Here is a 27104-nt window from a genome sequence, read left to right on the forward strand (position 1 = left end):
AATTAATTGTATAGTCATAAATTAGACTTCCTGTCTCGGGAAAGGACTTCTTGATTGGTGCAATACCACTGTACTCTACGATTTTAGCAGACAGCACAGATCATGGAAGAAGATGCTGATCTTTCTAACATAATTTTGCATATATTTGAGAAGCAGAAACAAAATGGAAGTGATGTGCAATACAGTGACAAATTTAAGTGTGTAAATATTGGGAAAACGTATCTTGTTAATGTGATTGTTAATTTTCCTTCGTGTTTGAATGGGAACATTAATAAATGGAAAAAAAGAATTGAAAATCTTTATGGACACGTCAATTTCCACGTTGCAAAAAATATACCTAATATCGACGAAAATGAACTGTCTTACAATAAAAGTTACTTTTTGTGCAATGTGTTTAAAAGCACAGCTGACACAAAAACACATTTAAAACTACATGTAAGTTGATTTTCTAAAGTTGTAAGACCTACATGTATCAAAGAATCTTCAAATAAAATGGGCTGTCATATAAGTTTAATATCCAAAAACTTATTTGGACTAATTGGGAACAATTTCAAGTGTCTTATTGATTAGTATATATGTTCCAGACCGTATGAGTATTTGGACCGTACGCGTACGGTCTGGACTGTATGCGTACTTTTTCAAAATACGCATACGGTCGGACCGTACGGGTACGGTCTGACAGATATTAAGAAGTTGGTCAAGCTTATTAGATACAAATGTATATAACAGATCAACATGACTTATATCTCCAATTAATATAAAAAGTTCAACAGCATTTGACATAAAAACTTAATATTTTAACTATTTAAAAAGATCACGCTTATTTAATCTGTTAATCTCCTGTATTTTGCAGGCCAGTTATTCATTAATTGCAGCTCAGTATGCTCATTGAAATTGAAGATATCGGAAGTAAACATAATGTGGGAGGACAATTGTTTTAGAATATTTATGAACTTTACAAAAGAAATGCATACGCAAAGGAACATGCATTAACAAAACATGTAAATGTAAAAAATACGAAGTTCTTATTAGAAGCAAGTGTCACCTTCGGCCAGAGTAACAAAATATAATTCACGGATATACAATTAAGCAAATATTTAATTTCAATTGTTCGCTTATTCACTTTATCATCGGCCAGCTATTTTGTAATAATAACAATTTGTATAACTAAAAATAAAGATTTTGATAAATGTTTGTTTAAATTTAACCCACATGATCCCAAAACGTATGATCAGCTGGACCGTACGCGTATACTCATACGGTCCGACCGTACGCGTATGGTCGGACCGTACGAGTATACATATACGGTCCGGACCGTACGCGTACGGTCCAAATACTCATATGGTCTGGAACATATACAAAATGACAAACAACTTTAAGATGCAAAAATTTAGGTATCAGTGATTGTTTTTCAGAAAATAGTGATTTTCAGAGACAGAGGTTACAATCTCACAAATTATTCAAGTTCTGGATAAGTCTTTTGCAACTTTTTATTCATAGAGAAATACAAATTAATTTTTTCAATGAAATCTAATATTTCATGTATTTGGAATTATGCATCTTTTTAAAGAACAAATCTTTCCAGGTTTCACATTGTGTTTATTTATGCAAACAAGACCGGAAACGGAAGTAGATCTGAAAAAAAAAGTTAACGATTTTGAGTTCATTAGTAGTATAAAAAATTCGGGAAATATTCCCGAATTTTAGATTTTTTATAAATTTTTATTGATTTTTCTACCGTAATTGGGGACTTCGTCTCCATATAATGGTTATATTTATTAACATATTTTATATTCATTTGGTAAATACAATTAATTATATAAAAAATAGTCTTTGTCTGGATCCTTAATATAGTTTGTATCAAAAACAAGAAGTTTTGTTAAAAGTATTATTAACCAACTAAGTGCATTATTGCCAAAAGTGACTGTTTATTAAAAATTACATATTTTCTGTAATGGCCCTGTTTTTTTCTGTAATGGCCCTGTTTTTCTGTAATGGCCCTGTTTTTTCTGTAATGGCCCTGTTTTTCTGTAATGGCCCTGTTTTTTCTGTAATGGCCCTGTTTTTCTGTAATGGCCCTGTTTTGTCTGTAATGGCCCTGTTTTTCTGTAATGGCCCTGTATTAATGCCCAGTTTGTCTGTATTAAGCCCTGTTAGGGTTTTTAATAAAGTTAATAAAACTAAGTTGTAAAGAGTATAATACCTTTTTGTATTTTATTCAATTTAGTAACCAGCAACCAACATTAAAAAACCATATAAAGGGATCACTGTTCATCCTGTTTTTTAACACATATCTCTTTCAACTTAATATCTTGGATATTTGGTACATTTAAAGCTTTATAATGGTGAAGTACAAATTATTTTGTTCAAACTAAATTGTCATTAAAAGAGTAAGACAGTACATCAAGTTAGCACAAACACATACACTTTTGATCAGTTGGTTAATAAATGTATTAAGAAATGAGTGTTTTTATAATGGCCCTGTTATATGTCCTCGGTCAGTAATAATTGCCTCGGATGTCTGTAATAGCCCTCGGCGTTGCCTCGGGCCATTACAGACTTCCTCAACCATTATTACAGACCTTGGACATATAACAGGGCTATTATAAAAACACCCATTCATTAATACTATAATAATCTATGGCTTAAAGAAACACATTAGAGAAAACTCAAGATTGATCAGAAAGAAACATAAAAAAAACTTTGTTATTTTGGTAAAAGTGTTAGCTCCTGCTGCACTAGTTGCCTTTTCCATGTTGCTCAGATAAATTCAGCTACTTTAGTCAATAATATGAGGCAGGCATTACCTGTAAATGGGGACGAAGTCTGTATGAATTATTTTTTTGTAACTTAAATATTTGTTTTAAAAAAAAGAAACGGAAATACCGTAACGTTTCCGATTTTGGTTCTGTTGTTAGGGATTTAGTTGTGACGTTATTTAAATTATGACGTCATATGCAATGTAAACAAAGAAACGCTATCATCAGGTAACGTTTTTTCATATCAAGGAATTATTAAAAATGAAATTGGTATTGCGCGTTCCTTCCTATTTTATACTAGACTAATAAATATATATTTTACTCAAAGTTTCATACAAACGAGACTGGAAAAAGGAAGTACATTGTACATTTCTGCGCAGGTCCGGGATTTCAAAACATGACAAAAAAAATTTGAACGATTTTGAGTTCATTAGTACAATGAAAAATTCGGGAAATTTTCCCGTATTTTTTTTTATTGAATTTTCTACTGTTATTGGGGACTCTGTCCCCATATAAACATTCATGGACTGGCTCCAACCATCAATATAGGTGTTTTCTATGGAAATCATTAGGGAATGTTATAAAATGATTGATTGTCATTTGATAAGTGTCCAGTGGTATTGTTAAAAAATGTATTAAAGAAGTAAATACTAGAATTCCTCATGAATTCCGAACAAATTACCAAAGTTTATATAGATCTATTATCAGTGATTTTATGTTGTGTAGTTGCTTTCTTATTCATGTTATTGAAGCTTTAAAATACCATACATGCGTTGTGAATTTTCCTTCATTTTTGGGAGAAAAAATATATATTAAAAGAAAATGTGGAAAACATACAATTAATGTACATAATGTGATATTTTATACAAAATATCAAGCACATGTTCAAATGTGTATATGTCATGTATGTGTCTTGTGAAGAATGAAGATAGATATATAAATTACACATTTCAACCAAAACCACTATTGCTGCATTGTAATTTTGAGCTATTGACCTTGATCAATGTTAAATGCAGTTAAAAACACATGCTAATGTGAGTTATTTTGAACTCACTTTACTTTATTGTTTTCTAATTTCAGGAGAAGAAGCCTTATTTTGTTGATGACAAAACATTTATTGTTCCATTGGAAGCAACAGTAAATAATATTTCATCGTGCGATACAAAAATTTATTTGACAGTGTCCATTGTCAAGCCAATACCTTGCCCAAAGAGAATGTTAGGAGAAAGTGATTTCTTGTTGAAGGTTGATGACATTAAACCTTTACCAGAGAAAGAAAAGATTTATACTCAAAAGTCAGGTATTTGATTTTTAATAATAATACTTTATTTAAAAGCAAAACAGGCTAAAGATTAAACATTTTTACATTAGATTTTCAATGCATCAGCGTCATATTAATTACAACAGTTACATACACATATATGGTACAATAATCAAATGATCTCACAAAAATAATTTTTAAGCACACAACGTTTCCATTAGCCATCTATAGGAACAAAAGACAAACTATCATTGTATCCTTATCATAAAAAAGATACATACATTATATATACAACATTGTTTGTACACTGAAATACATGCATAAAAAGAAAAAGAAAACAATGTATGAAATTACAAAATAAACCACAAAACTCCTTGAATTATGTCCAGTGGCAGATAATTAATGCATATTCAGGATTAAAACAAAATAATAAAAACAGAAAATGGATTTTGCAATGTTGGTGGAAAAGGAATATTTAATTCAGATTTGAAAATGTTTTAATTTATGTTTTGTTTCCAATTTAGTCTCAAGAACTTTACGTATTCACCAGCCACCAAAACTTCAAGTGAAGTACAAAGATGTTTCTGGACAATTTATGATTTTTCTCAGTGGTAAGTGAAGACAAAAATGACACAGAAATTAACAATTATAGGTCAATGTATTGTCTTCAACAATGAGCAAAGCCAATATCATAAAGTCAGCTATGAAGACCTTGAAATGACAAATGTAAAATAATTCAAACAAGAAAATTAACAGCCTAATTTATAAACAAAATAATGAATGAAAAACAAATATGTAACACAGCAACAAAAGACAACCACTGAATTACTTGCACATACAGAATATGGTGGGGTTAAACATGTTTTGAAATGTAATAGAATAAAAATCATGATACTGTAGCCCATTTGTGTGTAAAGTGCACAAAATTGTCCAAAACAAATATTTTTCATAAAAAATCATTTTTTTTCATTGTTGGTTTTATACAAAAGCAAAGATGAGGCCAGTAATGGTCCCTTGTAAATTAAAGACTTAAGAACATTAGTGACTGATTTTAGTTGTATACTTTACAAACATTAACTTTTCTTATCATGTTTAAGCAAAATAAAAAGGTTACAACTTTTTTTTCTAATTCTAAAGCTATATTGATTTTTCTTGCAAATCTGACTATACCTATGGCATGACTCTGAACTGCTTCTTGACATTAGAATAATAACACAGTGAAAATGTTAACACTTTTTAAGGTGACAAATTCAAACAACATAAACATACAATAACTGTTATAATGTCATTATAAAGACAGTTGTTGAAAAGCCTTCATTGTAAAGGTATCACATTATTATGAATATGAATAACATGAGATAAGTGACAGCAATCCAATGCAGAAGTTCATAAAAATTTTTGAATCTATCAATTCACTAATATAATGAACATTTCAGAAGTTAAAGTAGTAAAAAAACATGTTTGCAAAAATGTTAGAAATATAGAACTGTATAGTTATCTTATTTTCAGGAATAGATTTGATATTTAAATTGTTTGTAAGGATTTGTTTATTTATTTATTAATTTCAGTAAATAATGATAGTTTACAAGACATAGCCATAAACGACTGTATGTTGATGAAAGGACATTGTCCTGCTTGTGACAAGACTATCAATAAACACAGAGATGTCCAGAATGATATGTAAGTCTTCTACAGGTTCATTGGTAGGTTGGTACATTGGTACGTTGGATAATTTGATATAATTCCTAATCAGTTGAGTCAGCTTTCATTTTACCTTATTCATTGTGTATCTTGTTATCTTTGAACCAACATTTAATATTATTTTTTTGCAGTAGTTTTAAAGATTTATAAAGCATCATAATGAAGAGATATTTTGTTGCTTAGATTTTTAGCAATTTATGATGTGTATTTAAAAAATAAAAAATATATGTTGATGCAAGATGGCTTCAGTTAACTTTGTCTCTACTCTACTCTGCTAAGAATAGGCCCTGCTATACAACAGTAATAATACTCAGATACTTAGATATGTTATTCAGAAAGAAAAAGGCAACTTTTTCAACCCTTTGAATTTTATTCTCATTTCAAGTTTTTAGATTTAAGCTTGAGTCTATTGAAGAAATCAAGATTTTCTTTTTACAATTATTTGCTTAAATGATTTTCAGTAAAACCATGTTTCAGTACAGCTTTCTTTTGCAGATGTTGAAAATCACCAAATGTAAATAAAATATAAGTAATTACACATATGCACATTTATGTAAAAAGTATACATCAGTACATGCATATATATCTATACCCTTTGTATTCTTTCATTAAGGGCTATTCCAGAAAAAAATGTATGGGGGGGTTGGAAGGCAGTTTTTGTCAGCACCAGCCACCCAGACAATTGTAATTGAGAATTATAGTGCATTATAGTGTGAAAAGTTAGTCTGATACCCACCACCCATGTATTATTAATATAATGTGCCTTCCACCCCCCCACCCCACCCCCCCTACATTTTTTTCTGGAATAGCCCTAATGTATATAAGTTTCACAGTAGAAATAAAGGATCATTTTAATAGAATGTGTTAGCTCTAATAATGCTTTTATCTTGTCACTACAAATCTTTGGTAACTCAAAGGAACTATTCCAAATAATATTATATGCACCACAGGGTCAAATTTGGGTTGTTGTCTACAGTGCAATGACAGTGTATTACCATTCTTACTGATACATTTTGATCTTCTATTGAAATTTTGAGTCAACATGAACAAAATTTAGCAAGATTCATATAAGATCCCTTTTTACAAATTTTCTAATTTTATTCCTGTTTTTGATAGTAAATATAACTAGTTTCAAATTCCTCATAAAAAAGAAAGCAAAATCTTTGCAAACTACAAGGATTATAAGAAATAGAATTTAGAAAACTAAAGAAAGTCTAAATCTTTTGAGCTACCAAAGTTATCCTATTTTAACCTATTGCTTTTATTTCCAAAAAGATGTTATTTATGACTGTATACATACTCTTCTTTAACACATCTTTTCAGAGACAAACAACTAACAAATCTTTTCATAAAGGTTTGCAGTAGACCCTTTTATATTAATATGCAAACTTCTACTAAAGTTTTTCAAAATTATGCACTTTCCTATTTTAATCAGAGTATTTTTTTTAATTTCTTCATGTATTTCTTCTTATCATGTCAGCTTATAACATTGGATATATTTTTATTTCTGCCCTTAACAAATTGAAATTAGTTCTACATTTAAAGTTTGTTGTGACTTTATCTCTTAATTGTATCTTTTTGTAGAAGAATGATATTTTTTCACAACTTTCAAATTAGAGGGAAATATTTATATAATCATTATTTTAGCTCAAAGATGTGGAAGTTACTCTTTCATTTATCTTTGCCTCTTGAATAAGTTTTTTTTTATACACAAAACTGTGCAGAAGAATCTCTAAAAATAAGACGTTATTAATAAAAACAACAGATAAGGAGTGCTTACATTTTCTACATCAGTTGTTTATTATTTTATGAACAATATTTCAGAGGAGCATGTAAAGGTTGTGACCATGCTATCCATATGGTTAGTGGAGACAGATTTAAGTTTCCTGTTGAGCTAGGCAGAGGAGAAACTTTATCACTTATATTTGTTCTGTATAAGCACAATATAGAAACAGATTACTCTGTAAGTTACTTCCCCTTAATTGGATATCTGGCATTACAATGTTTGTAAAGTTTTACAAAATTTTGCTACTTATTAATACCAAATATAAACTTATCCGGTTTTTCAGTAAAAACTCAATAATAATACTAAATAAAATCTGAACAAAAGGTTACAGCAATTAAAAATCCTATAGAAATGCAAAATGAATGTTTTGGTTTGTTTTGAGGTATTAATATAAGAAGACCTTAAAAATGGCTGTTGAAATTAGAACTTGCAAACTCATTGCAGCTAGTTATATAACACAATGTCCATGTAGGTTCCTTGCTAATGAATTTAGTTTCTCAATGTTACAAAATGTCCATATGTAGGTTCCTTGCATATGAATGTAGTTTCTCTCTATAAATTTTAGGAATTGGTTTTAAATGCACATGTGAAATGGGGAAAAGAAATCTTAGAACCACAGGCTGTAACAGTATACAGGTATGGCTTTATCTTTAAAAATATGTAAACTTTGAAAAAATGCATGGAAGATTTTGTTGAAGGTGTTTTACCGAAAATGAAGACCACCTAGCCAAACATGGTGAAAAACATATTGATTTCTATGGGTAAAACAAGACTTTAATTCATATATTATTTTGATTCTAATAAAGTTGCCAAACAATTGCATCCAATCAAGCAGAAACTAACCTTTTTGACAAAAAAATATTCTGACACAGAAAAGTTGGAATGTGCTGCTATCATAAAAATGCTTTGCAGAGCACATAATTTAAAGGTAGGAAAATCATTAACAGCCTCGATAATTTCTTTTGCTTTCAGTGAATTACAAGCATACTAAAGTATGACTTAAGAATTAATAACGGTATGAAATCAAAAAGAATTGTCAACCTTCATATTTGATAGATGATAGTCCAATCTTTTTTATATCTCAATGTACTGGTAAATTTTGTATTTATAATTCTTTGTCCAGTAATCAATATTAAGAAGAAAATTATTGATAGCTTTTGTAGTAAACTCAAACCTTTATTACAGATTGCCAAAGATATTGTTTAGAAAAGTACCATTTGTTTTAGATGTTCAGTGTGGTTCTAAGAAGATTGATGTTGGTGAAAGGTAAATTATTGACATGAATAAAAATCCACTGCTACATTAATGCTGCATTCACATGTAATTCGAATTTGATTCGCATTAACTCATTGGAATTAGTTTAATTTGCATTCGAAACGTTTAACGTCTAGACGTACAAAATGTAAATTCTAATTCAAATTGCAATGCGTGTCAAATACGCTTTACTGTCTGAACAACGTTAATGTTTAATTGGTATTAACAAAAACGCATTTCTAATGCGAATTAGCCAATTCGAATTAAAAAGGAAGAGTGTGTGAACGCAAACACGAATTTGATTCACATTCAATTCGAATTAAATGTACATGTGAACGAGGCATAAGTTGCAGTCATTAAAGAGATTCAGTTATAAACACACTTGCAAATTTTTCCAAAAATGAATGTAATTAAATGCAACACAAAACCCTATGGTCCACTGACTTGATATCCAAATCTTCAAAGGTTTATCACTACCTTTGATATACAAATAATATAGTGCATTGATCATAACATTCTAAACATGCTATTCATAAACATTTCCAGAAATTTATCAATGAAATATCATATGCTCATATATTCAAATCACAAAATGATGTTAAACTAGTCAAGAAAATTACTTTTCTTTTGCAAGGTGCAGGAATCCAATATCAATGATGTCATTGTTAAAGTTTTAAAAATTAAAAACTGAGTTATCTTCCTTTGTTCAGAATTCTATTTGAGTCAATTACAACCAATGCTTTAAATTTTACTTCCCACTAATAAATTAGAGCAATCTTTACTTTTAATGCTTACAAGCACTATCATTTTTTAATATGTGGTATTAATCATTCTTTGAAAACTAAATACCTATCCTAAAATTGAAGGTACTATTATTTTGTCTAGTCTTCTGAGCAATGTTATGGGCTTTAACATGAAGACACTTGTCCTTATCCTATCTTCCTGCCTCCTCCCAATATACTATGACTAGCTGATTTGACTGCCAGGAAAGTGCTGAAAGTTGTGTTAAATACAAACAATAAATCAACAATACCACATATATAAGCTTTAATTTCACCACATAAAAGCAAGTTGTACATAAATAAATACAGAACATACACCATTATTCCATTATAAAGATACTTGTTTATATTTTTCACAATAATCTCTTTCATAGAAGATGACTTTTTTTTTCAATTATTTTACAGCTTTAAACTTACATATACAGTTACCAATACTTTACAAGATTTTCAAGAATGGAGGTTATACTGGAACCCTGTTGTACCACAGATATCAGATCAAAGTATGTTGTATAAACACTATTATTTTGATGCATTTATCTTATCAGAAAATAGTAAAATTTATAACTCTATAAATAGTTCTTTGTTATAAAGCACATTTCATTCAGCTGAATGCAGGCACTTTAAAAGACTTTTATTGCAATTTTTTTTTTATTTCTATCCTATCTCTTCTTTTTTGTATCCACCTTGAACCTTTACATTTCAAGTTTTACACTTGTCTGTTTGTCGTCAGACCGTATGTCTCAAAACTAGTTTCTGTTCTTTTGCTTTATAAAAAAGAAGATGTGGTATGATTGCCAATGAGACAACTCTCCACAAGAGACCAAATGACAATGCAAAAATTGCTTAATTTGCCATTTCCACACACTATTAAACTTCAATATGAATCAACAAAATGTTATGAAACTTATAAACAATACTTGTTACCACCTTACACAGATAAAATTTTAATCACTTTCACCATTCTTAAATTATGTCCATTTGTAACTGGGAAAATTGCTAAAGGAGAAGGTCCGGTAAGGACCGATTTTGGCCTCAAATTTCAGGTTCATCTGACGAATGATTTTGACCACTTTTTAAACACTTAAGTGTCTATTTTATTTGAATCAATTAGTTTTTGTGAAAGATTTTAACTGATTTAATCATAAAAAACGCACCGATTCAAGCTGAAATATGAAAAATCTACCAAATATGCCAAAAAATGTCCCTTTAAGATGTTTTTTGTCAAAAATGAAAGTGGCCGCATCCGTGTTCATCCTCAACCTTTATATATGTTAAGTATTATCATAAAATACAACTTGCATTTTAATATTAAGGATGAACACGAATGCGGCCACTTTCGTTTTACACGAAAACCGTCTAAAATTCAACTAAAATGCTAGAATTGTGAAGATTTCAGTAATTTAGCATGACTTTGTGGTGCTAGTACCCGATATATTTTCATTGTATTGTCAAAAACAGCCCATATTTATGTAGCAGAAGCATTCTACTGTCCAATAAATTACTAAAAGTTTACATTTGAACAATTTTGTAAAACTGCTATATTTTGTGGCCAAAAAGGGGTCTTACTGGACCTACTCCTTTGCCATTTCTGCTCCTTAACTTAAGGTTTCCTCAACCAAATGATATGAAACTCATATCATCAAGCTTATTACCATCAAACACAGTTAGAAAATTGGGTGGTGTCACGTCTGCTGTTCTTGGGTTATGTTCCATTACATATTGAAAAAATGATGATTTTTCCATATATTTACAAGCATCTGTAATCCATCCTTCCATTTATTAAAAGATAAATTAGAATAGTTTTGAATTTTTCTTTTACTCAGCACAGTAAATTCTTTAACTGGAAAAATTGTCATGCATGCACTGTTGTTGATTAGAATAAAAAACAATACAAATACTGTTCCTTTAATTTTCAGAAAAGCAACAGAAGTATCTCAAAGAAATAGAAAATATAAAGTCTGGTCTTCTTTGTCATGATCCTGTTATAAAATTTGGGTAAGTGTTGCATCAGAAAAATGAATGTTCAGTACTTCTTCCAGATTAAAGACTATATTATATATGTAGGATATATATGTTTAGACACGAAACAATTTTCACTTATTATTGAGGTTAAAAATGTTACAGTTAATTCCTACATGGAGGTTTTCAAAAGTTAACAGGTAATTTGGTTCAAGTTTTATCACAGAGGAGGGTTTTCTGATCTTAATGATTATGTAGGCTAATATTATAGATACATGAATAATATTTGATAAATGTCTTTTGGTTCTATTTATTGGGCAACCTGTTACATTTTACAATTAATGTTATTCCAGATTAAGTTATTTTAAAGAACTTTTTTTACAATCCAACAATTGTATATTGATATCACATACTTTATAGCTAAAATGTTCATTATTATATTCTAAAACATCCATATTATAGGCAGTTTCATGAAATAAAGCCTACTACTAAATATAGCCTTTTCAATAGTTGTCTGGCACGAAAAGGACGATAACTCAATTTTAGAATTTAATATTTTTGGAGACGGTCAATTTCCGGAATTCCATGCTTGATCATCCCGATTTTTTCTTTGGCCGTTGACAACAGAATTATTGCTGCATTCTCTGACAATAAGGTATATTTAACAAGGCAGTATTATCAATGTATTATCGTGGTATCAATATATGTTAGAAATGTTAGATACCTGAATTATTTGTAACTTTGGCAAGGACAATTCATCACGTCCCCTGAAAACATGATTTTGTAAAATATCACTTATCGGCATCTCCGGGCGGCAAGCCAGATTAATTTCCTGGTGATCTTTACTACAACATTCTGATTGTTATTAATTGCTACATATTACCGCTTTTTTGTAAATCGATGTTTGTTTACATTATCAACAAATGTGAGTAACATTCTAGGTCGAGTTGTCGTTCGTGGTGTATAGTTTGTTCCAAACCATTGTTTGTTTCTGGTACAGGTTGGCAGTTGTTTACATTTCTCTACTTTAGGTCTTCATAATAAAAAATGGACTTATTGAAAAAAAATATATATTGTTTTCATTTATTTTATTTAGATAGCGCTATCACATTCGGCATCCGTCGTATTTTTATTTATCAGTTGTCAAATTACACCAATCTGTGGTCTGCATCCCCTGCATAATTGATCCTTTTACATACATGTCAGACCCCACTCCTTTATTTCTTTAATGGCTTTCAGTTATTTGGTGGACACAGGGAATTGATTCCCAGTTCCCTCCCCAAACTCCTACTTCACTCCATATTCTGTTCCTCTGCACTCTTATTTTTTCATCAACAAGAATTATCCCTGTTTTATCAAACTTTTCTCACGATAAAGACCACCCTGCCTCAAGCTTTCATCCATCAAATTCTCATTTCTAGTCCTCTTATTCCACAGTTCCCATAATTCTGTCCAACCCCTTTAAAGTGTCACAATGACTCGCACCCATTAACAACCCATCATTCGACAAATTATATTAAACAACCTGATTTGTCTCCTATATGCAAAAATGACGAGTCCGGTTTTTTTGCTTTAATATAAATGGCCATTTTTTTTTCACACATCTCGTTTTTGAACTCCCATGCGTATTTGTTACTATCAACTACATGGCATTAATGCACACAATTCAAACTATCTTTTCACAAAAACACAAAAATTGCATAGCAAATACATTCTCAGGGTTTTTAATAAAGTTTACTTTGCGAGTACAAAGTGAGGAATTAATTATAAAACAATTTGGTAAAGCAAAATAAGTATCTAAAAGATGTTTTAAAAATAGACTATAGTGGATGAGCTACCCATTTGTGTAACAAGATTTATCTCTCCTGGGATTTAAACACATTGAGATTGAGATTGAATTGTTTCCCTTTGATAACAACCAGTTCCAAAGCAAGATTATTTGTTTGATGATTTTTAATTGATTAAGGTAACACGATACCGAATGGCATATCTCCCGATTTCCAAAATTTTTTGCATACGTGTACTTTTAATCGAGTTACATCGGAATATGTAATAAAAAATGGGGGTCACCATTTTTGTTTTTTTGTAATTTTCATAGGAAAACGTCAATTTTGGCGACCAATTTACTTAGGTATATAGGGGAAATGCCTTTTTTTCGGCTTACCTTTTTAGATTTTCGAATGGATGGCTATTTTCTTATATACGGAGAAAAACAAAAAACTAACATAATATCCAGGATTGCATAGTGAATCCATACACGTATAGAAACTCATATGTCACCATCCTTGTTTTTGAAATAAATGGCTTCAAAGTTGATCGATAGGCATAGAATTTGACCAAAAACGTGTGACGTTATGGTGTACGGAATATAACGTTATTCCTTCTCAGAGAAATGGAGAAAAAAATATGTGTCGGGATCTGAATGAGTATATTTTATTTTCATTTCCCCTTTCGACTGTCGTAAAGTTCCTAGTAATGCAATATAAAATTCTACTGAATCAGATATAATTTTATTTCGTCCTGCACATGGAATTTCACTCATATGAATTAATATTAATATCGTCTGATTTTCACTTCAAACGAGCATATACTTGAAACTTGCGTGAACAGGTTCCATGTGAATCTTATGATAATAGTTCATGCATAAATCAACGGAATTTTGTACACGTTAAATTCACGTAAATATTTGAAATAAAAGTATTTAAATAATATCTTTGTTCTAAAATTTGATTAAAACCATAAAACATACCTTCAGATTTTTGTTAAGTTTACGTGAAAATTAAATGAAACATTTCACGTGAGATTCATCTGAATTACTGATTTTTAACTCCATCATATTAGACAATGGTGGTATCATCACTGCATCCCTTGATGCAGAAATATAGTATTTTAAAAAATTTGATTCATTTAACAGTTTTTTAATTGCTCGGTTTGATGGTTGTTTAACGTTCAGTGGCAAATAGTTCATGCATGTTCGGGACGATACAATACAATTTTGAAAACAGTTGTTTATAAAAGACACATTTGATGCACCAGTCAAAAAAGATTAAACATTCTGTTATTTGTGAAAATTATGAGGAAAAATAATGATCCTGGTAAAATACACATTCCAAAAAATAAAATAACAAAACTCCAAGAAAAATTCAAAACGAACAAATCCCTTATCAAATGACGAAATCAAAAGCTGAAAAACATCAAAAGAATGATAAACAGCTGTCATATTCTTGACTTGGTACATACAATACATGTAGTATAGTGTACTCTGCGTGGTGTAAATGTGTTACTTGTTTGCTCAGCAAGTCGGACAAACCTTGCAAACTGTTAACCCGAATAATTCAGTCGTTATATTCCGCTTACTACATTAAGTAAGTAGGAGAGCTCGATTACGGGGAGGGACTGAATTATTTGGGTTAGCAAACTGTTACTGTATGCAAAATTTCACAAATTTCAACATTCTGTCATTTGTGAAAAATTATTTACATAACAAATCTTGAGATCATATATGCATTCTTTATATAAGTAAAACAACTGCGAAATTTAAAAGTTCCAGCTTGAAATTCAACCTGTATCAGATGTAAGCCGGAGTCTGTACTCTGTGTGCCTTTGTATTTTATCAAAATGCCTAATCCAGCAACCTGTCATTAAAAAAAAAAGAAAATCCAGACGATATGCGCACCTATAATATGAGTAGTAACACCAGGTACATAGTTTTAAAGCTGAAGCAAAACGACTGTAGTCCTAAATAATTAGCCGAATTAACCCTATATATACTAAGTGCGGGATTAACGGTCGAACGGACAAATGTTAAACAATATGATGATACGTGCTCTATAAGTAATTTGGTGACAATGCGTATTTTTGAAATATGCAGTTCATATAATGGAATGGTAATTTGGAGATCTGAAATGTAGTAGCAATGTAAGAATAAAATTGAGAATGGAAATGGGGAATGTGTCAAAGAGACAACAACCCGACCATAGAAAAAAAAAACAACAGCAGAAGGTCACCAACAGGTCTTCAATGTAGCGAGAAATTCCCGCACCAGGCTAGCATTTCCGTCATTTCGTCTTTGGTGGAAAGTTGATTAATTGGAAATTTTACCGCGTCTCCTTATATTTCATTATGGTTTGAATTTTCTAGAGAAGAACAAAAGTTTTAAGACTTAAACTAATATTTACCAAGAGACTGAAATGTTACACATACTCAAAATTTTCCAACGTTTACTAAAACTAATAAGAAGTGTAAAGATACTATTCCAATAAGCATTAGTCACGATTTTCTTGATGTCTTCAAGGTGTTGATGTCGTTTAATTAATACCCAGCTGTTGCTTTCTTATAAATTGCATATCACATATCTCCATTTATCGTTCTATCAGCCAACTTTTGTACAAATAACATGTACATGTACACAATTTTTTTTTGTTTTATTTGTACTTGTACTTTTACAAATAAAGTCTCATGTTACCCCACTTCCATAATGAGCAAGCGGTAACGTAGATAATTTAGTTTTGCGTAACTGTTCAATTTTGGTCTTCCTCACGGTCTGTGTTTAAACTTTGTCGAATGTTTTGAAAATGTTAGAGGCAATGATTTAAATTTTAACAACTAAAGTTCCAAGTGACGGGTGTAAATTATAGGATTGATTGATTTGATTATTGGTTGGTTAACGTCCAGTGGAAAATAATTCATGCATGTTCAGGACGAGAACAAGTTAACAATAAATACAATAGGTAGGTTTTGCAATAGAGGCAGGGCATCCGCGATGATGGTCTGGAAAATTTTAACTGACGCTATACATGTATATATATACTTGCATACTTGTTCTAAAAACTAATTTTAAGAAAGGAACTTTACGGGTCTTTTCCAACGCCTAGTATGCGAGCAATATGGCCCTCAGAGCCCTAAAAGGTAACTTTGTTAATTTTCTTTCAGTCGTTTTGTCTCCCAACTTGTACATGTACATTATTTCCAACTCAAAACTAAAAAAACACCGAATACCTATGCAAGCGTAAATTAACACGAATATAAAATCTAAATGATTCAACTTGATCTAGCTTTTTTACAGTCTCTTGCCGTTTGAATAATAAAAAGTCAGTCGTTTGCATGTAAATTTCGAGAAAAAAATTATAACGGAATCAGGGAACACGGAACCGGTCTGACTACAGCCAGCCCCAACTATCAACTTGCGTTTGTAGACGCAAGTGGATACTCGGGGCTGGCTTTATGCAGACTGTAACGGAACCTGAATGTTGTTATTTTATTTCTGCCGAATCAAGTGACCATGTATTTCTCAGCCTTCGTTAACTTTCTAATGCTTCATTCCGATGTTGCTGTCCGTCCTGAGTAGACCTGGTTTATACGATTACAAAGCTGGCACTGTATTTTAAAATATTTCCAAAACTATAATGAATTTACTCTGTACAGACCAATGAATTGCAGAGACTGTTTACACATGGAACACAGGAAAAGTTATTTGACTAAATAACCACCTTTTTACATTCCATACAAACAAACTATTTTCTGTATGATTTTCAACGTCTGCTTGTATTGTGCTTTTCCCCCTAATTATATCCGTATTCTCATCCAAATAAATTTCAATTTTGTCCGAGCGGTGTTTTTGATGACCATTTTAAAACGAATTAATAGTTGTAAAATTCCCCGTTTTTTTCACACATCATCCTAAGCTTCTATAAATTAGATTTCTACTTGCAAAACAAAATTTCATGGGGATACGGCGTGAATCATGAATAAGTACTTATTGCAAAAATAAACCAAGGTTTACCTTTATAAATTGTTATTTGGATGGAGAGTTGTCTCATTGGCACTCACACAACATCTTCCTATATCTATATCAAGAATAACAATAAAGTGATAAAACTGTGTCTGTTATGCATAAGAACATATATAGATAAAGCGTGCAGATGCTTAAATATCAAAGAAACAGAATATTTAAAAAGTAAAGTAATACTTTTTAAAGATTAACAATGAGCAGAATGAATGATTGCCGGAAAACGATAAAACAATCTATGTCAAATAACCGCTACGTATTGCATCAAAACTCTCGGCACTCTGCATCTAGGGAAAGTTACCGTTAAAAATGTCACACAAAACCCGCTGCATTGGCTTAAATATATACTGTGTGAACGTTATTCGATAACGTCAGGAACGATAACTCATGGCGTAACGTCATTCGGTATCGTGTTACCTTAACAATATTTTGATAAAGGAAAAGGATAATACTTTCAATTTCAAGGTCTCACAAAGGCTTTTTCACCTTCTATTCTAATTTTACATCAAAAACCCAAATTTAGATGAAAAGGCTACTAAAAACTAAGGTATTTATTATACTCCATAAATATGAGCAGAAATCAGTGCAATATGCTTTTAAAACTGTTCTATTCCCATATCTGTTAATTATACCTATATATTAAACCTCAGGTATCATTTTCTATATGAAATAAGTACACAATATTTTCACTATTTTTCAAATGGCAAGTGTTGAACTATTGTACTGGTCAATAGTTTCCAACAATTGGACCTTGATGAAACTATTTGACAACAATCGTCATTATACTTTGCGAAATTCAAATCCAGCTAGGGGATTGGAGAATTTTTGAAATGCCGCGGTAGTTACAACGTTGCATTTTACCTATTTTATCTAAGGTTGACATCAGTGCAGGACGTAGCCTTAGCTTTTTCAGAATATTTATGAAGTAAACATTGAACAGTATGACTGTGTTTCTGCTTTTTATATATAGATTCTAGTTGATTTATCCCTGCCATTTATTGTCTGTTGTCTCTTTTGATATATTAAAACAGTGACTCGATTTTTGTGGAATAGTAAGTTTATTGTCCCCTCGCATACAACTATTGCCCTTGGCTACGCCTCAGTGCAATAGTTGCATCTCATGGACAAGAAACTTACCATTCCACTCATACCCAGTCAATAAGTATACATTATATTTCCTGCATTAAATTTTAGAAAACAGAGACAGAGTTAATCTATGTATCTTTCAAAATGACACTGTTCTCATCATTTTTTGCAGAAAGTTATCTTATGGTTCTACTGTCAGCACAAAAGTAGAGTTTACCATACTCAAACCTGGTCTATATGAGGTAAGAATGCTTTTGAAATTTGTAATGAAGCAAGGCTAAATCAAATACAGAGGATTACTTATTTTTCATGAGGTTCTAGTGTATGTGAGAATGTGTACACTAAAACTTTTAATGCACAACAAATTATTTTCTATAGTCTTGAGTGCTATATTTGTTAAAACCATGAAATCAAGTATTCATGAAAATATGATGAAATATGAAAAAATATATTTTTTGTCAATTGAAAAAGAATAGTATTCTGTAATACAATGAATACACAGGAAGCTATACTCCTTACCTAACTATAGTAACATATTAAAAGTCTGTCATGAAAAATTTAAAACAATTCAAAGAGAAAACCAAAGGATGATTTATTATGATATGAAACTGAAACCAAATATGACAGACAGAATCTCAAACAACCACTGAAAAACAGGCTCATACGGCATGTGATAGGGATAAATATCTTTGTGATATTTGCTCAAATCTCACTCTTGTCAGGAACAAAAGGAGGCGTTTCCTTGAATTATACAATATATATTTGTTATTTACTGCTGTTGAATCATTTTTGCACAGGAACATGTTTGCAAAACAAACAAATTAATAAAATATTTTATATGCCAATCACAGCACCCAAAATGAGCAGAATAATTACAATATAATTTTGCACATGCCATGGGATCAATCTGTATCCCTTTTATTTATCAAATTGTTCTCAATGTTTCAGTTTGGGAAACATATGAAGTTGAACCTTACCTACAACATACCAGAATCTCCTGTTAAGTCACCATCACAGCTGGTAAGTTCTCCTGAAGGATTGTGGAGAAATCGTATCAGTAGTGCATCTTCTTATGGTGGAGACAGAGAATTGGAAGAAAAAAGGCTTTCATTTGGAAAATCATACTCATTTGGAGATTTAGGACCAGATCATGCACTAGAAACAGAACCACAGGAAAATATTTCGTAAGTTGTTTTTTTTGTTTCTTTGAATTAACAAAATTTTGATATCTAATGAAATTTACATTAATGAGACAGCAACTCAACCACACTTTCAATCTTGATGTAAAATTTAAAGCCTCCTCCTATATCCTTTATCAAGAACTATCAAGAATCCAATGTTCTTGTGTACCAGAAGGATCCTGACATACCATTTACTTAAATAAAGTGTGAAGGTTAATTATTCAATATTCAGCAGCTGTAAACAGATTTTTGTAAAACCAGTAAAATTCAGAAATTAGAAAATATCAATAAAACATGTTGGGGCTATTCCATTAAAATGTATGTAAGAGGGTAGGAACGAAATTTTAATTATTGAATGTGGGTCATTGGTCTTTTTCAGTATGCGCCTATAACCATTATGCAAAATCATCAAAAAAATGGTTCTTAGTTGTAGGGTTTATTTTCAAAGTCCTTTCCCTTCCCTCCCACATACATTTAAATGGAATAGCCCTTATAGTACAGTGTCACCTGTGTTATCTGACACACTTGTTGACCAGAAAAAGTATTGGATTAAGCAGGGTGTTGGAATACTTAGATTTTTCTGCAAGGATATGCCTATTTTAGGACCAGAAAAATGTGTCCGTTAAAGTAGGATGTTGGAATACTCGTGTATGATTAGGCAGGTTATACTATAACGACAAACAAAAACCACCATTGAGGACAAATTAAAAAAAAAAAAACATGTAAAATTACAGTAAACCATATTTTTTCCAAATACTTACAAGAAACCCAAACCATTACAGACACCCAATGATGTTTTCCTCGTCAGTTTCACATGTATAATATTTCTTTTTTGTTTTATTTTCAGATTATGTAGTAATGATATTCTCCAAAAATCTGTTGTATCTTCAAACTTTAAGAAGAATTCTTTTCTCTTATATATCCCTAATGGATGATGGAGTGATTGAAAAACAGTGTGGTCATTTTCTTCCTGACATTTTAAATTCTGCCTTGAATTCTCCATAGGTATGAAAAGCTTCCATTCAGATGCAACAGTTCAATTGTGAGGTTGAAATAGTTTTAAAAATTTAATACCTTCTCCATCATGGTGAAAGAAGATATTTTATCAAGCTGACAATATTTACTACATGATGTATATATTATAGCGGTGTATATTATTACATGTAGTTAATACTAGGTTTTATTCAATTTTTTCATTATGCAAAATTCATGTGGTTAAAATCTCTCTATTTCACTGTGACATCTGTATACTGTAATTTCAGAAATTATTGCCATGTTTTTATTAATGAGAATAATGTGATGGTGTGAATATGGCAATTCTTAAAACTTGAATTCAATTTAAAACATTATACATACATCTGTATGCAGATTGTCAAGCATTTAGTATTATATAATCCTGCATAGATGTTAATTTTTCAAATTTCACAATAAAAGATACACAGGATGATTTCTAATTAACAATTACAATTCTTAAAAGTATTATTGATCAAATGCTTTGTTTAATTTAAAATTACAACAAGTGTTATATAAGGTATTTTTTATATTTAAGTCAATTGTGTTTGTTATATTTATTTTATTCATTTTTTTTGTAAACTACATTTAGAATTATTGAGATTATTTACTGTTATTGTACTAATAAGAACTATGCCCTAGTGTCCTATACTTGTGCCATTTTCATATTGACTTAAACAATTATTTTATATAAACAATTATTAACAAACTGAGTACCTAATGTTATTTCTTAAAAATAGAAAGTTAAATAAATGAATTCTCTGAATGGGTTATAATCATTAAGTGTATATATAAGTGTATATATATATATATATAATTATTTTCTGTGACTGTATATTACATTAATTTGTAGGATCCTTTACTATAGATAATTTAGCTGATCTGTAACAATAACATCTTCATGCCTTATATATCATGTACTGTAGTACGCCGCTAGATTAAAACTGACGAGGAAAGGTAACACACGGCCAGCGAAAGCTCTTTTTATGAGAGCCCAGGTGGTCGTGTGGTCTAGCGGGAAGGCTGCAGTGCAGGCGATTTGGTGTCACGATATCACAGTAGCATGGGTTCGAATCCCGGCGAGGGAAGAACCAAAAATTTGCGAAAGCAAATTTACAGATCTAACATTGTTGGGTTGATGTTTAGACGAGTTGTATATATATATATATATATGAAATATTGTATTGAATTTACACCCACATTGGTTAGAATGTTTTACATAGAGTTTTCTTGCATTTCTTAATACATGAAGTTTTTCTAAAGAAATGGAGTCCCTAATCTAAAACTTATAAAAATAAGAAGATATGGTATGATTGCCAATGAGACAAATTTCTAAAAGAGGGGGCTAAATGACACAATAATAACAACTATAGGTCACCATAAGGAAAACCCATACTGTATAGTCAGCTTTATAATAAGTTCACCTTGAAAAATTGAAGTGTACTTTGGTTTTAAATTTTGCATTCACAGCTTATTCTGTGACTATATTGTCAAAATTTCAGGCTCATTCCTCATCAATCATATTTCAAAGAGATAAGATTTTCATAGTTCAGGAATTCAATGTCTTTTCAGATATTCCCATGTAACTAATGTGAAGCTCATAACAATTAATCTATTTTTATCCCATGCATTAAAGAATTTTAGAAAAATAATGAAAATGTACCATTTCTTCTTGTTTAGAAAGTTAACCTCATAGAAATATAAAAACTTATTAATTAACTGTGCTTAAATTATTGACAAAGTTTTAGGGGAGGGGGAGCAATGTCTGTCATACTTGTCTTTTCTATATATTCTACCTTGATTATGGTCTGAGACCACAGTTATCATCCTTTGATTTTCGTTGTCCATGAATATATTCGCTTATTTCTCTATGTTTTATACCTCACATAGCAAGTAGGGATGACATGACACTGTAAGAACATTTAGGTCACAAATTTTAAAGTAAAGTAAAGTAAAGTAGTGATTTGTTCCAGCTGAAAAGGGTTTAAAATAAGTACCTTGGAAGTTGTCAAATGATTTCAAGACCCCCTTAACATAAAATTGTCCATATTTTGATTTAGAGCTGATGAAGTTTTCTATAATTTTGATATAATTTGTCCCAAAAGTAGTACAACACACTGTAAAAATATTATTGAGAAAACGGAGGTGGTATGTTTTAATTTTCATTAATTGTGTAAAAGAAATGCACTTTAAAATAACTGGTTTCGGACCTTATGGTTTATATCCCAAATATATGTTGGTGTATTGTATGAACTATAGTCCCGTTATTCCTTTATTAAAATAGAAATTGTAGTACAATGTATTGTATTTGTTTTATTCATATAAAAATAATGAAGTGAATTCAGAAAGTTCTGAAGGAAAAGTTACATTGACTTGTGAAATGATTCTTAAATATTGAACAAATCTTGTTATATTGTTATTTGTTATTTCAGTCAATACTTGTATTAAATTGAGATCTCTTTTCTATATTAAGGTATTATTATGTTTATTTTACTTTAGTTTTTTTGTATGTCTGTATGCTATTCATTCATAATATTTAGATTATTTCAATTTAATGTAATCATAAGTATTATTGATCCAATTTCCAATAGTCATTTGTATGGTTAATATTAGAAAAAATTGAAGGAATATTCAAGCTTTTTATCTTTCATGAAATGACAATGTTGGATGGAGTTTTTTGTTTTTATGCCCCACCTACGATAGTAGAGGGTCATTATGTTTTCTGGTCTGTTCGTCCGTTCGTTCATCCGTTCGTTCGTCCATGTGTCCGTTCGTCCCACTTCAGGTTAAAGTTTTTGGTCAAGGTAGTTTTTAAAGAAGTTGAAGTCCAATCAACTTGAAACTTAGTACACATGTTCCCCATGATATGATCTTTCTACTTTTAATGCCAAATTATAGTTTTGACCCCCAATTTCATGGTCCACTGAACATAGAAAATGAAAGTGTGAAGTTCAGGTTAAAGTTTTTGGTCAAGGTAGTTTTGATGAAGTTAAAGTCACATCTACTTGAAACTTAGTACACATGTTCCCTATGATATGATCTTTCTAATTTTAATTCCAAATCAAAGTTTTGACCCGAATTTCACAGTCCACTGAACATGGAAAATTGTAGATTGAGTGGGGCATCCATGTACTATGGACACATTCTTGTTTTGACAAGGTTCACTGTTTTTTTTTACCATCACACACTATAAATTCCATGATGAATTAGGGCCAGTATATAGCTATTTATCTTGGTTTTATTTTGTGTCCTGGAATTACTGTCGCTTTGACATAAACCCTATGTCCTTTCTTCCTTAATTAAAAAGAAATCTTCATAGATTACATATTATATCTGCAAGGGATGTTTTCTCATTGATAAAGTATCATACTGTGTTGTGAAAGTAATAATGGTCAAAAGAAATAATAACACAAATTTTCTAATTTGTTCAAATGACCAAAAATAATACAGTGTACTTTAAGTTTAAATGTTATGTTCTGGAATTGTAGCAATTTGTTAATTTTCTTAAAAAGTCTGTTATTTGCTATGATCCATGATCCATAAATTTTGTTTATATTGTATCCTTTGTTTATCGTCTTCATCCATTCATTATAAAATGTTTGTTTATTTTGATAATTTATTTTTGTAGATCTGTCTCAATTCTTTTAGGGATTGTGCAATATTATTTTTAGGTTTTCATGATCTCCATGTTTTGTTCATAGACATTAATTTTGCATGTAATTGAATTTACTTTTACTTTGTTTGCTTCAAATATGTTATAGATTTTGTCATTTATTTGTTTTATTTATTTATGATATGATTGTTTTACATGTAATAAATCATTACAACCCGTTCATGAGTATTTTTGTTGGTTATTGCATAATTACTTGCATTGCTGCTAGTCATTCTAATTGAAAATTGAGAAACAAGTTACAGGTATAGAACAACTAATTCAGGCACAGTTGGAAAGAACATCCAAGAAAGTAGTACATATTATAAACAAAATAGTTCCTAGGCATAGCTGTATCTTTAGGTGGAATATTTGGGTAGTTTTTGTATCAAAAGAAAGCTTGGGGACTTGGGATCACTGAAGAACCATTGTTTAAAGTTTCTTTTAAATAACAAAGAAGTATATAAAATTTTAATAGGAGAGTACATTTCTCCTGTTGTTGAGATCAGAAGTACCTGTTTTTGTACCATAAAATTTCCAGGAACCAGTACCCTTTGATATGCAGGCATGCTAAATTTTTCAGCATAAGTCAGTATTAGGTATAATTTTGACATACAATAATTGCCACTTTAGTTGAACTTCAGACAAAGTAGCCATTCATGGTTGAAATTGCAGAATTTAACATAGAGATCAATGGGGCTATGATATAGTGGTTTTATATCTTTAATAAATGCATGAAAAGTCAAATGCATACACACTTCATTGATATTTGTAGAAAATTTGTTGATATCAATGAACATAAATGACACAATATTTGATCAGTAACAAATACAATCTTCATTTTATACTATTTCACTATGAACTACCATTCATAGCATAGATATTGAAAATTTTGTGAGTTTTATTATGTCCAAAATCATTAGCTGATCATATTTGAAAAACTTTTTGGTACAATGGTCATCAATTTAGGCCAAGCTACATCACTCAACAGCGCTTTTAGAGAAAATAATTGATGTGCTCTAACATTACCCATAGCTTAATAAAATAAACCCCACAATTTGCACAGTTGAAAGCTTGCATAGCCAAATAAGATCTGTTACATTTGCTGATTGAAAATTATTTAATGACCATTGTACCAAATAGTTATTTAAATGTGATAAGCTAATGGTTTGTACATCACAAAACCCAAAGAATTTTCTAATTCTAATCATCAAATGTAGCTGATCTCATTTGGCTATATTGGCTTTCCACTGAGCAAATTGTATTTTATCAAGCTAGTTATTATATACCAGTACTTTAAATATTTTCTTTGAAAGCACTGTTTAGTGTTTTAGCTTGACCTCAATCGTCCAGAGGTTGCTTTGTTAATCTAAAAATTGTGAATGAATAATTCACAAAATTATACCCTTTATTTGCAAAACTAATGGTATATTGAAGTTATTAAATTCATTTATCTCCCAGGTAAAATGTTGGCATGGGATAATATTCCCTCCGTCTCATTCTTAGGTGGTGTCCTACAAGACTACAAGTATGTAAATAAAATTTGCTTTACCATTTAGGGGACATTGTACCACACATTGCAATATTGAAGTTAGTAAATTTGATTATCTCCCCTTTACCATTTGGGATTGGAATTATATTCTCTTATGCACATTCTCAGATAGTGTCCTACACCTGTGTTAAGTTTCATAATTAATGATTTGTATGGCCTTTAAATAGGATTTACATTTAACAAAGTGATATATATCATATATTATAAGTAAAATCCATTGCATGTATTTCCTTTTAATATGTAGGACAATAATAATATGCTATGCACTTATGCACATCCTTGGCTAATGTTCTACAACAAATTTAGTTTGCATCAACATTTGTGTAGCTTTTTAGGACGAGTTGTACTTTCTAGTACTTATCAAATATTTAGCGAAATGAGACAACTTTTCACCACAGACCAATTGACAGTTAAGAACTTCAGGTTATACAACTTTCAACAATAAGTAAAACCGTTGCTGAATAGCAAGCTATGAAAAATTCAGAACGATTTCAATGAAAAAAACTTATGTCCTGATCCAGGTATAAACAAATTCATGAAAATAGATGTGATATACATCCACAAAAACTCAACAACATAATTACTGGCTCCTGACGTGGGACAAGAACAGACAGAATGTGGTTGGGTATAATATTTTTATCAGCACTAACCCTCTTCCCAACCTGCATGATAGGACACCATGACATAAGAAATGTGTACAAAGCAACATCAGAACAAACTAGAAAAATCATGTGAAATAGGCTTAACAGAATTCTCAATTTTATTTGACTTAGAGAAACACTAAAGATCATGTTCTTGTATGTACATCCCAAGGGACATAAAGGTTTTGTCAATATCTGCACAAGTTTAGAGGAGTTGCAACGTCTAGATATGACCACATTTTAAATCATCTGGCATGTATTTCATGTGTTGTTGTATATCACATTTGTTTTTCATTATTTGTTTTGTACATCAATAATACCCTTTGTTTTCTCGTTTTAATTGTTTTACATTTGTCATCTTCCATAGCCTGCTATGCGATGCCTGTTTTGCTCATTGCTGAGGGTCGTATAGCGACCTGTAGTTACTAACTTATACGAAGTTCTCTATCTTTTTGCCAATATGATATAAATTTTAAAGTGAGAAAATGAAAATGAAGATAACAAAATGATTACCAAACATCCTTGATGCCTTGATTAACACTGCTATACATATCTTTACCAATGAAGTTTAGCTTTTCATCAACTTTATCACTATCTTTCATTCAAATAATCACGAAAATATCAACTGTTCAACAAAATCATTTTGTGTTGGAGTCCAATATAGTGTGCAGTTTAAGAAAACAACATTACAATC

The 27104-nt window shown here is 30.6% G+C and overlaps 1 protein-coding gene across 2 annotated transcripts; it reads left to right on the top strand.

Moving 5' to 3' along the window:
- The first annotated feature begins 57 nt into the window (after positions 1 to 57).
- LOC139516639 (trafficking protein particle complex subunit 14-like) lies at positions 58 to 20728 on the top strand. Of its 2 annotated transcripts, none has more exons than XM_071306848.1 (12): positions 58 to 435; positions 3840 to 4059; positions 4545 to 4631; positions 5589 to 5700; positions 7546 to 7684; positions 8073 to 8143; positions 8693 to 8773; positions 9949 to 10043; positions 11460 to 11538; positions 18549 to 18618; positions 19325 to 19560; positions 20405 to 20728. In XM_071306848.1, the coding sequence occupies exons 1-12, from the start codon at positions 103 to 105 to the stop codon at positions 20490 to 20492; spliced, it is 1611 nt and encodes a 536-aa protein (XP_071162949.1). In that variant the 5' UTR covers positions 58 to 102; the 3' UTR covers positions 20493 to 20728. The 2 variants fall into 2 exon arrangements, with proteins under 2 accessions (XP_071162949.1, XP_071162950.1); XM_071306849.1 differs by having other exon boundaries at positions 82 to 197.
- The last annotated feature ends 6376 nt before the right edge of the window (positions 20729 to 27104 follow it).

The sequence above is a fragment of the Mytilus edulis genome, chromosome 3 (genome assembly GCF_963676685.1).
Source record: "Mytilus edulis chromosome 3, xbMytEdul2.2, whole genome shotgun sequence".
NCBI classification, from domain to species: domain Eukaryota; kingdom Metazoa; phylum Mollusca; class Bivalvia; order Mytilida; family Mytilidae; genus Mytilus; species Mytilus edulis.